Genomic DNA, 12831 nt, shown 5'->3' with positions numbered 1-12831 from the left:
AATGTATATACAATGTGCATGTACATACATGTACAATACTGATAGCAATATAGAGTCCCTGAATACTTCATAACAATCCTTATCAGGGCACTTTGAATTTGTAGGGACACAGGCACTTTGAGGGATTTTAATCTTAAGGAGACGTTGAGTAATCTCTCGCATTATTGTCATTATCACTGTATTGTATTGTGTAATGAATTCACAACTGAAAAGGTCATGGAAATGTAAATTTATTACACAGTAATCTTCCTTGGATTGGACTATATAGAAGTACAAAATGTACACCATCTCGGTACACAGGTGTATTCCCAACAGCAACTCTATTCAAGTTAGTTAATATGTGTTTGATTCAATATAGAACTGTCGAGATATACCAAAACTCACTGCAACAGTCTGTCCATATTTTCTTTTCACCTGTGTACTTTTTAACCAAGTTTCTAACTATATTGTGATAAATCAGAATGCTTTTAAGTACTTTGATAATTCGGTAAATAGAACTTTTTGTGTTGTAAGAAACCAGATCTTGGACTTGTATGTAATTACTTCTGTCAGTATGAATTCTAAATTCACTACTATGTGCTGTAGAGAATTGATGTGTATTAAATGGTACATTGTTAATGCATACATGTATAATTTTGCAACTCCATTAAACACAATATTGACAAATATTTGACTCCACATTTTCTACAAGTACATATAATAGTAAAATATGGCCACATTATTCTGTCAGCTTAAGTCTACAAATTAACATTTCTGAATGTTTGATTTAATTATACCAGTCCTTGACAAAGTAATACTTGTTATTCTTGTGCGGTTGTGACTGTCCTTGACTCATTTTGTTGTTGTTATTTAGATAGGAAATATGTATTACACATTTCACAATTTCAAGTTTTCAAATATATGTGTTCAACAGACAAAAACAATTGCAGAAAGATCAGTTTTGTTTTTCTTTGGAGAGGAGGGTAGAGACATTTTGTTGGGTACAAACAAGTAGGTTGAGAAAAAGGGTTTACATGCAATTTTAGTATGAGGCTTACTAAAATTCACCTGAGTTTTGTACACATCTAATTCATTATTTTATTCGCGGACACCTTGCAAATTTTCAATCAAAGAGTCAAGACATGGAGAGAAAAAAATAGTATATTATAAGTTTCACAACATGTAACAACTATAATATAATTTAACAATTCCAATATCAGCATGATAAGGTTCATGTACAAGTTCATTCCAATAACAATATTAAGTAATTGTGCATTGTAAACAAATCAAATTCAATGCTATCATACAAATGTATATATTAATCCTCTAGTAAATATAAAATCTATATCAACTGTAGTACCTTAAACTATCAAGGAATCAAACAACATTGTAAACATTAGGGTTATCAATATATTCAATGAAACATGATAGTATATATAATAAATTTAAATTATAACAAATAACACGATTTCAATTATTAACAGGAAAAGTTATCACAGATGTTGAAATTGTATCACAGATTTTGCTTTTATCACAATTCAATCTTATGTGCAAGATGGGCTAATGTATTCATCAAACCAACTGTCCAAAAATCTTCCCTTTTCAAGCAGTAGCCGAAGATTAGACAAATGTGTGCTGAGGAAAATCATGTTGAGTTGTACACAAATCAAAAGTTGCAAGCATGTCCACTCTACAAGAGCCTTTGAGGTTTAATAACACATGTCATACATACATGTACATGTAAAAAAAGTTTTAATTCATGATTATCTTAGTGCCAAATTATTACTGTTATTTTCAAGCAATAAATAGAATAAAAAATTGCTATTTTTAGATTGCTTAAGATATGAAAATAAGTATTTTGATCAATTGATAAATTAAATCTAAATAATCTTGTACATTTACAAAACATGGTTATTGAATTTAAGAAAGATATTATTGTTCCATATCTTCTGGTGGCAAAATCAGTGGTTGACTGAGGTCCCGGTGGTTAAGAATGGAGAAGCACCGAAGACATACATTCCTTGCAAGGGCAGGTTTTGTGCTACATCTGTTATGCACCCACCGATCACACATATCACAATGAAACCAGTCAATGTGTTTGTCCTTCCGAATGGACTTAGGTGGCTCGGCATTGCCACAGGTGTTGCACAAAACCTCACCAGCTGGATCAATGAAATCAGAGATATCGTCTAGGTCATCGTCATTTTCTAAGTCATCGCCCTCCCCCTCTGAAACACAGTAAGGAATAGTCCTCTGGCTGTCATCAGTGTCAGAATCGTCCGTAACAGTAAAAGCCACGCGTGGCACGTCCTCATCTCTGAGTCCATCCATCTGCCAGAGCTTTTCCTCATACTCCCTTATCACGTGACTCTCATATCTGTCCCAGGTCTGACCATCAAAATGGGACTTGGCCTCCTTGAAAAGCTTTATACAATCTGATTTTTTGCAGGTAGTATTTCTACTAGCTACAAAGCCTTTCAAGTTAGACCAAACCATTTCGATTGGATTGAGCTCACAATGATAAGGAGGTAATCTTAAAACCTCATGGCCATGAGCTGATGCAATGCCGTCAATCACATACTTTGGACGAGGCTTGTTTTGACTTACAAGATCACTTAACTCAGCCTTGTTCATTTTCTTATCGTAACGGACATTGTTCTTTTCCAGCCATGCCGAGATGTCTGACTTTTTGGCACTTTTTGTTGGCACCCTAAATTCAGGATCCAAGTGGCTGTGATACGGAGCATTGTCCATTACGACCACAGACTGAGGGGGCAATCTTGGGAGGAGGGTGTCTTTGAACCACTCTGTAAAGTGCTCCTTATTCATCTCGTCATGATAATCCTGACTATTGGTTTTAGATTCAAAGTTCAGACCACACCCAGGGATGAGGCCTTGACCTTTGTAACCAGCATCAAGTATTATCAATCTGGTACCTTTCCCCGTAGGTATTTTACGAGAACTGCCTTTACAGTGTGGCTCAAAAACTGACATAGAGGTACTGGGAACATCCAGCCAATCTCCCTTGATCACATGATTTGTATTCAGCCAAGACTCATCCAAGTATACGATATTGCGGCCTTGTTGCCTAAACTTACGTATCTTGCGAAGGTATGTATGACGCCACTGCACAATGTCAGGACGCTCTGTAATGAATCTCCGTTCAGATGCATTCTTGTAGAACCTGACAAAGAAAATAAAATTTTGATAAGTACATGTATAACTTGCCATGATTAAACATTGAAAAATTTTTACATCTGTGCAAAACCTTGCCCAAAAAAGAATGAGAAAATAAAAGCCTTGAACCCCCCCTTTTTATTTTTAAAAAAGATCAAGAACTACAAATCTTGCAAAGTACTATTTCATATACAGATTTTATCTTTGGATCATGCATTATGATCAACTAAATGACAAACTTGGTTATATGATTTTTATAAACCTATCAGAATTAAAATCAAATATCTGGTTTGTATTTATAGATGCACTACATGTACTTTTTTACAGCTAATGTGTCAGTATGTTACTGTCTTATTGTAAACATAAGTAGTGTATAAAATTACCGGAAACCCAGTTGTTTCACTGTTCTTGCCACAGTAGATACTGAAACAACAATATCTTTCTCTTTCAAGGCTTGCTGTAGTGCGGGCATGGTCGTTGCAGTCAGGGTGATTTCTTTTATACCCCATAACTTTATTTGCAGGGGGTATAATAACTTAAATATTCCTTGCTAGATCGAGGCAATATTGTACTATATAAACATTAATTTCCAACTATGTATGAATCACATAAACTTTCTAAATTTGAAATTGACCTGTGTCGTTATTACCTGTTGCTCTAGAAATACGACTAACAGGGCTTTTAATACACCATGCTCTTTTTAATCTTTGTTCCATTTGAAAAAACTTCAACATATTTTTCACAATATCCAAAACCTGAAAAATATAATTTACGTTAGTTTAAATAACGATTTGCTCCATAAAATACCTGAGTACAGTATTGCACTTCAAAAAAAACTTCTTTCTATATTAAAAAAAATATAAATACATTGTACATGTACATGTACTTCATTTTTGTAGGGATTGAAATGCTTTGCAGGGCACAGCTTGACACAACCACAAAGTTCAAACATTGAATAATTAAGTCAAGTATGAATTCTATATATTCAGGCTTAATATAATTCATAAAAATTGGGTAACCCATCTCAAAATCTAGCAGGTATAGGCGACTGTGCAATTGCAATTTTTTATCCCTTAAGGTACATATTTGACCAGATTCAAAATGACACCTTTCAACCCCATATTCTAAAACTGTTTCATGAGACAGAATACATGAAATCAATCCTTAAGAGAAATACCAATTTATATTTGATTTAACATGTTTTTTCATGTCCATTTGTAAAAAAAAATGTTATTAATGTTTTTATTTCATACATGTATATGTTGTAACTGGGTCATAACCATATTTCTTTTGTGACTGTTGCCAATAAAGTATTTGTATTTAATGGGGGTGGGGCTAGGAACAGATTTCAAAGAAAAAGTCAGGATTGAAGTAGCAAGAAAAACAACAGGCTCCCAGGAGCATCAATTGCTCACCTGACCAAATTTTTGCCTGTCCAACCCTTCTGTTCTTTTTTTAGTAATTATGTGAATGTTTTTTAACAATCAAAAATTCAAATAGTAATTTTGTTTAGGATACCCTAAAAAACAAAAATACAAACTTTTTTTGAATTCTGTATTGTATCTTTTAAGGAAAAGATTTTTCAAAAAAAAATATAAAACAACAGCAAAAATGTCTAAAAAAAGTCAATAACTCCAATACGGGTCAACATATTTTCACCAAGATTTTATAACAGATAGTTACCAAAAAAAGTAGAAAAAGTTTTCAAAGTCCACTCCTCCCATAAATTTCAAATTGTTGTTCCCTTAGTGGTGTAGCATCTTCTCTGGCCTTTTATTCCCAATATAGGTCAATTCACCACCCCTATAGGACATGATATAGTAATTAAAGAATAATAATTATAAATCCTGGCCTTCCCTTGGCTTTTCAAAAAGGTATGAATAAGAAGTACATTTTATACATCTTAGTTTATAAAAGAGGGCAGTAAGGATAAAATTTGAAATGAAAAAGCAGAATTTAAGTTTGCAAGAAATAAGGAGGTAGTATCTATCATTGTCTTACTATATCTTGTATATATGTTTGTATTCATATTTTTTAGAGCAAGACATATAGTTTTCTACAAAAAAAAAAAAGACAAGATAGAAAATTCGATCTTGGCCAAATTTGAATTGAATTGTTACTACATGTATGTGGATAAATCAAACTGCACTATGTGAAACCTCTCTTCAAGGATTTATATGGGTTTCTTTGATTAAAATATGAAATGATTGTTTCTATATTCACCACATAGAGTAAAGATTGAAATGTTCATTATAGACCCACAGTTTGAGGTTTTTATTATGTATGTTACACATGTATAATGAAGATATTTGGTGGTGAAATTTGACTGTTAGTGAGAAATTCAAACATGTTTATGACGTTGCAAGAAATTTATATTTAGACTTTTGTATTTCTGTGGATTGTTGCTTTACAAATTAACCATGGTTGATCAAGAAAAATGGTGTATGTTGGCTGACCTGGGGTGGGAGTTGAGTGATTTTCACCATTTTTAGTTAACATGACTTTTCTAGTATAAGGGGTCTGACATTTAAGAATTAGAATTAAAATTGAAACTAGGTACAGTTTATATTAATATCCATTGGAAATTTTATTATGCAAAGAAGAAACATAAAATGAGTGGCTACACTCTATCATTACGGGAGTATGTAAAGTTATAATAACTAATATAAGAACTCATATTCCAAACAAAAAGAAAGTGCCTGGCTCAATATTTGACATGAGCAGCATTTATGATATAGGGCATGCTTATCAGATTCTCTTTTAAACCTATGCTTGCTCTTAATTTATTATCTATCTGATGATTGGACAAAACATAAAGGTTAGTTATTAGAATGATATTTGCAAGCTAAGATTCAATCACTGCATAGCATTATGAGTTACAGGTATGTATCAATACTTACTTAATGGGTTATGGGGTGATCATTTGCTTCTGAGGGCGCTTGCGAATTTTGTGGACACAGAATATTTATTCTTGAAATTTTGCAGGTCATTTTCTGCCATATTGTGCAATGAATTATTTAATACCTTTTCTGTATATGAACTAACTTGACTGAGGTCATAAAATATATTTATTTTCAGCATAGGAGGTTTTAGGCCAGAATATTTATTTCCATCTAAGGGCCATAATTTTCATTTCCAAAAACTGCACCCCCCCCCAACTCAGAATAAAATAAAAAACTGCACCCCCCCCCCCAACTCAGAATAAAATAGTTTTCTCCTTACTGTACTAGAAGTTGTACTTTATAGATTTAGTGACATGATACATACATGATAATGAAATATCATTTTCAGGCTATACAATGTGTTGTAACTTGTTTGAAAAGATTTCATACAGGTCTGTCTTTTAAAATATGACAAGTTCTGCAATGTGTGTACTTGTATTGTCAATATTTAACAGTCTTATTTAAAAAGGGGGGAATTTGCATATTGATTTGATATTAATGCCTGTGATTCTTAAGACCAAGTTGTCTGATAAGGCTCTCTGTTTTGATTCATTGACATTGTTTTGATTTGTGCTTGATTTGGAAACGCTGTATTGCCAGTCACTCTGTTACCGGAATATCATCAATATTGTATTAATTTGGAGATTCTCTACCTCAAAATTTCTCCTCCTATTAACCATTTTCTCACACTATGATATTCTTCTCAGTTTGGATAATAAAAACTGGAGTTCGTCTGCTTGATCAACTTCTCGGCATTGTACGTTGTTTGCGTAGACTAAATCCGAAATTTCCGAACTAACGCCGAAATGTATTCTGGGTTCTTCGGTTTTTGGACAAACCATTTAAACGTAAACAACATCTCCTAGCAATCCGATCACTGTAAACATGGCCGACTTTTTACAATGTAAATATTGGCACCGAAAATTAAAATCGGACATGAATTTAACGATTCAATGTTTAGGGAGAAGCCGTTTGGCTAAACGAATGAGCAAGTCATTTGAGACAATTTAAACGACGGTAGGTGTCAATAAAGTCGTTGAAAATATTTTTATTCAAATTTTAACCGTATGTTATTTATGTGACGCCGAGTATAATTTTCAGACGAAACCAAACCAGTTCGGCTTCCGAAAACGTTACTCGACTTTAGATTGTCATTTGTTCGAGATTTGACATTATGTCAAGGAATGCTCTACTTCATGTCTTAATCCAATAGAAATGGTAATATTTACAATATTGGTTGTAATATGTATCTTAATATAAAGTCATGTATATCATTCGAGGGAGAATTAATCACGTGTCAATCTGACGCTTAGACAAAGTGAAAATCATGTCCTTTCGTTATTTCTGAAAGATTTAGAAGATTAATCTAAATAGATTGACCAATACAAGCGCAGAAATCGAATATAAACTCGATTATCCAATTACAAATTCTTCATTATCTTCTATGCAGATGATACCGTGATGTTGGCAGAAAACTCGACAAACCTGTAATGACTTCACTTAAAACAAACAAATAAAAACAAAAACAATCAAACAAATAGACACAAAAAAATAACAACAAAAACGCAAAACAATACCAAAAAACAAAGAATGTCATTTCTCAAAAGGGCGACAACTGTTAAATCAGAGATTCTGTTATATTAATAAAAAAGGCAAAGGATATCACTGCTGAGAGTCTAGAGCTCTACAACTGTAAGCTTTGAAGCTAGGCAAAAGCACATTATAAAAAAAAAGTAAAATGAGAGAGCCAAAATAATAATCTCCAAATGTGAAGTCTTGGGCTTCCTAAACCAAAACACTAAATTATAAATAAAATGTTTAGTAAACTTTAGAAAAAATTGCAAATTCACTATACCTGTAAATATATTGCTTCGGCACTATAGCGTCAGCTAGGTTAGGCTATCTGGCAGTTAATGAAATATAGAATGCCCAATCGAGCTATGCCTGGGTGCGCATAATTCACTAAAATAATTTCGCGCCAAGCGTGCAATGTTAGTAAGTGATATGCATACGACAATATAAAAAGTCGGTAATACGTCATGATGGGTATGATGTATGATATGATAATACGTAATGAAAATTAAACATAAGGTGACATTTGCCCCTCAAAAATAAAAATTAAGTCCCCTGAATTCACGATTACATCAAGGAAACAAAATAAAAATTTCTAAGCATTTACACATATCGTGGTTTTTAAATGACCTGACCGAGCAGCAGCAAAATCGGAAATTGGATGTACTCCATCAATCAAACGTGAATATACATAACGTGTTTTCTGCCCATTTTTTCTTATGAACATACGAGTGTAAGAATGGAGATACGAAACTGTATTTCCAATTCTTATAAATGATATAAGAATTTACTTCATGGAGTATGGAATTAAACTTCTCTAGCATCAGAGAATGTTCTTCCTCATGCTTTAGATAAGCAGTTTCTCGAATATTTTTCCTATGGTTATTCCACTTTAGAAAACTTGTACCGAAAACAACTTTACATCCTATATCTCTCATCCGTGTCTCAACTTCAGAAACACTATACTTAATATGTAACACATGATCTTTCTCTAAGTCAAGATTCGATTCCTCATATTGCTTCGCACGATCACGATTTAAAGTACATACATCTGGAATCCCAGCAAGAAAATAAACTATTCTAGGATGAACTCTATATTTAAATCGCTGAAGTCGCAAAGCTTATTTTAAGTTCCACCAGGGACAACCTTGAACTGCGTACACTTTACCTGCTTCATGTCACGACCACGACTTGATGTGAAAATGTAAGAATTAGCATACATACCTGTAATTAAAAAGAAATAGTTTCCATATTGACTGTACAAACGAGTTTAACACTAAACCATTCTGATTGACGACATCATATACTCAGGTAAGCATACATTTGTTATGAAACAAAAATGTTCATATATATATATATATATATATATATATAATAAACGTCTCAGAATAGTGCTCAGAAACATAGCCGGCGGCTAGGCGCTCTGCCCACAGAGCAACTGGGATGTGTGCCCCAGGTGGTGGAATGGGGTACCCCTGGCGTGTTACATGCTGGGCTTGTCAGGCTATAACACGGCAAACCTGACCGCAAACCATAGTGGTGCACCGTGTTGGGAAAGATGCCATATCCCTTGCACGTTAAAGAACCCTGCTGTGGTATTCGATAGGAGTAGGAACCTTTGCGCTCCGCCACAGGAGGTATCCATCCCTCCCTTCTTCTAGTGGCTATCTAAATTTGTCGACCCTATTATCCCTATGTTCCATCCGTTTTTTTCATTTCATCATCATGCATGTTCATTTTATCATCCATTTCATGTTCATTGTCTGAATATAGCTGAAATATTGCTGCTCGGATGGTAAACCCCAACAATCAATCAATCACTCAGAATGTGACGACTCTATTCGCTACACTGCTCCATCGGATCAAATTGATACAGGGAAGATATGTAAACGTATAGAAAGGTCTGAAAAATTCCCAACGATGTTAGAACTGTCAAATTTGCGATGCAAATTTTTAGTCGTTCCCTCCGCTGGACTCGAACTCGTACCGCTGACATCTATGGCAACACCGCCTGCACAATGTCCAGCGCCCTAGACCACTCGGCCAGCTAGGCTATATAAAAATATAGCTTTCGCTATTACTTTAAAAGCAATTTAATTTAAGTTTAAGTTTATTCAAATTTAATTTTGCGTTTTGAACTAGGATATAATCTGGGAAATTAATTGTCAAAATAAATTTGGTTTAAATGAAAAGTAAATTAGAAATTTTCCACTGCATTTTAATGTACTTAAAATGTTCACTTCATTTCAAATTAAATGCACCATTTCATGCAGTGATATTAACCAGGGGATATCATAGGGAAAGGGGAAGGAAACAGAGAAACATGCTGCAAGAAAATGGCGATTATTTCCTCTCGGAAAAGCTTTGGGTTCTTTAAAAATGCCCGATAAATATATAAAGTAACGCTGTGTTCTCGCTAACGAGATGTTCATTTCATTGGCTGTAAACTTAGCCGAAACATAACGAATATTGTAATTAGCCACGTGCATAACAGCTTTTTTTAAGGTTAAACCTCTAGATTCGGAATCCTTTATATAATGATTTACAAATAATATTCAAACCGTAGACATTTATTTGAAAATTTAAACATACCAAGTACATACATCCAGGGGGTCATTTTTTTCTGTAAGTGGAAAAGGGGGTTCAGTTGTTTTACAACTTCAAAGAGGGGGGTCATTTTTTTGCACATGGATTTCAAGGGGGATCAAAATTTTAAGTTAAGCAGAGCATTACACCAGTCAAATTAAAACATATTTTACCACCATTAACATTTTATTTCATTGTCACATGCATGATCTCTGGTAAAATCAAGTTCACATATCAACATAACCATCAGGACCTAAAACATTTACAGTTATTAAATCAAATTGGTCCGACTTATCTGCTGACGATTCAATTTCCTTACCAATATCTTGAATCTCAAGAGTTGTGTCTGATTCTGCTTGATTTTGATAAGACTTTTCCAAAGTATCAAGTTTTGGAATTGAAGACTTGAATTTTTTATTGTAAGAATTCTTTAACATCTCAACTGCTTTTGCTTCAAAGAGTAATGAAGGGAACTACGGTTATAACGGTAATAAGAAGAATGTTATCCAGGGACAAAGGCCAGACATGGAAAACAGACGTACAAAGAACATGAAATTTTGTTAAAATAAAATATACAAATTAACAAAAGCAAATGAGCAACTACGACTCCACTATAAACTTGGAGCATGGACCAGGTGCGCCAGTAGGGTAAGCGTCCTCTGCTTTTCTAGATACACCCCGTTGTTCATAAAAAGACAAGTCCGGGGTAGACGAAAGAGGAAAGGAAAACCATAAAACGTTGAACAATTCAGTTCTCATGGCGCAGATGGATACACCATAGCGATCCACGATTTCAGGATGACGACCATAACATAAAACTTCTTTAGGGATGACTTCAATCTTGTAGCAACACAGCCTTGTTCCAGAAGTTTATTTGTTAGAATTCTAGCGCGATACAAAAACTCTGCGTAGTTTCGACAAGCTCTGGCATAATGTAGTAGTTGTTACATGTATACGAAAACTCCATACGCATGTTTAATAGAGGGGGTATCACATTTAAAAAAAATGTTTTTACGGGGGATAAGAGAATATCATGGGGGGTCAAGAAAATTTTATATGATTTCAAAATGACCAGTCCCCCCTCCCAGGTAAATAATGATACATTCCTATATCCATTTGAATCGTAAGGGGAAAAAGGGGGCTATATAGTCAAATTTTGTGTCCCGGATCTTTTTATGTAATATTCAAACCAGAACCTTTTTTTCGCCTATTGCATCTTTGTATTTATATAAAATCATATATCATTGTCCTGCCTTTCTATTTCAAATGTGATCCTAGCCCCGACCCCACTAATAAAAATCAACATGGTTACTCGGAGGCGTATTCTGGTGGGGGAGTGCGCCCCCTAAAATTTGCAAAGCATGGGTTGTCATGGGTAGATTTAGGCGGTTTCAAGTTGAAACTTAAAATTTCTCGCTAATTTTACCACAAAAGATATCAACATTGAACCCACTCTATAATGTTTCAAAAATTTAACCTCAAAATTTGTGTCACCTTGCTCCGCTCGGCAGAATTTTTACTGTGCGCCCCTATCTAAAATCCTGGATCCGTCCCTGTTACTCCTACAACGTAAGAGGTTGGAATTCCGTTCCTCTATACCCTAGGATGGCACCAAGTCAGAAAATAGCTTGCCAGACAACCTTTAGCATTGCTGGAGTATAATATGGTTTGCTACCTAAGCATTGTATTGTTTTTTTATTTATTTCTATATTGCTTTAATGGAGAATATTAAAATAGTTTCAAAACAGGCAACTTGTTTCATGCTAGACGGTTAAAGCAAAATATGATGAAAGCTATTTACAGATTAGTGAACAGGGACGGCTCCAGACACTTTGAAAAGGAGGGGTGCAAGCCAAAGTGATGGTGATGCTAACACATTATTTTCCATGTTTTGTCAATTTTACACATGAAAATGACTAATTTTCTGGTAAAAAAGAGATGTGCCAACCCCCTCTGATCAATGAACAGGTATTACATGCACAGTTGACTAATAATTATCATTCGACAAGATGTCCTATTAAACAGGTGCATCATGAGCTTATGGTATGATTATCTCTCTTAACTTGTGAACAAAAAAAAATCACAATTTACCAGTCTTGTAGAGTTTATACAAGGAAACCATGAATTCAGATCAATTCAATGTAAATTATAGGTACAAGTACATGGCATGATTATGATTAGCTCAAAATTCAACAATAAATCTCTTCTTTTTCAAAATGTTTAATGTCTGTGAATGTTTATATTTTATTCTATTTACCCATGGAACTTGTTTTTTTTTCATTGATTGGTTGTGGTTTCAATGCATACTGCAATAATTTCTTGCATTTCAGGACAAGAATGTTTTACTGTATGAAATGATCCTGCTTTATACTACTCTACTATTATGACATTTTGAGGCGGTTTCATAGTGCTACCTCACAGAATCAAGTTGCTTAGCCAAATAGTTGTTACACAAAATTACTTGTTCGAGAAGTAGTGAAAGATTTAGCACTCACTGGTCATAAGTAGAAAAACTTAAATACATGTACCATTTATGTTTGCCAATGAGATAGTCATTCAAAAAACAAAGCAAGTA

At 34.1% G+C, this 12831-nt stretch overlaps 1 protein-coding gene across 1 annotated transcript; it reads right to left on the bottom strand.

The window, feature by feature from the left end:
* Positions 1-1122: 1122 nt before the first annotated feature.
* LOC148613057 (uncharacterized) lies at positions 1123-3648 on the bottom strand. The gene is made up of 2 exons (XM_088595066.1): positions 3540-3648; positions 1123-3163 (listed from the first exon to the last, which is right to left on the bottom strand). Exons 1-2 carry the CDS (start codon positions 3626-3628, stop codon positions 1912-1914), a joined length of 1341 nt encoding a protein of 446 aa, XP_088451192.1. The 5' UTR covers positions 3629-3648; the 3' UTR covers positions 1123-1911.
* Between the last annotated feature and the right edge of the window lie 9183 nt (positions 3649-12831).

This window comes from Perna viridis, chromosome 7 (assembly GCF_037379345.1).
Source record: "Perna viridis isolate PV_CMFRI_1.1 ecotype Kerala chromosome 7, ASM3737934v1, whole genome shotgun sequence".
Classification (NCBI taxonomy): domain Eukaryota; kingdom Metazoa; phylum Mollusca; class Bivalvia; order Mytilida; family Mytilidae; genus Perna; species Perna viridis.
Note: the sequence above shows the minus strand (reverse complement) of the source record. Positions and strands in the feature narration are given on the sequence as shown.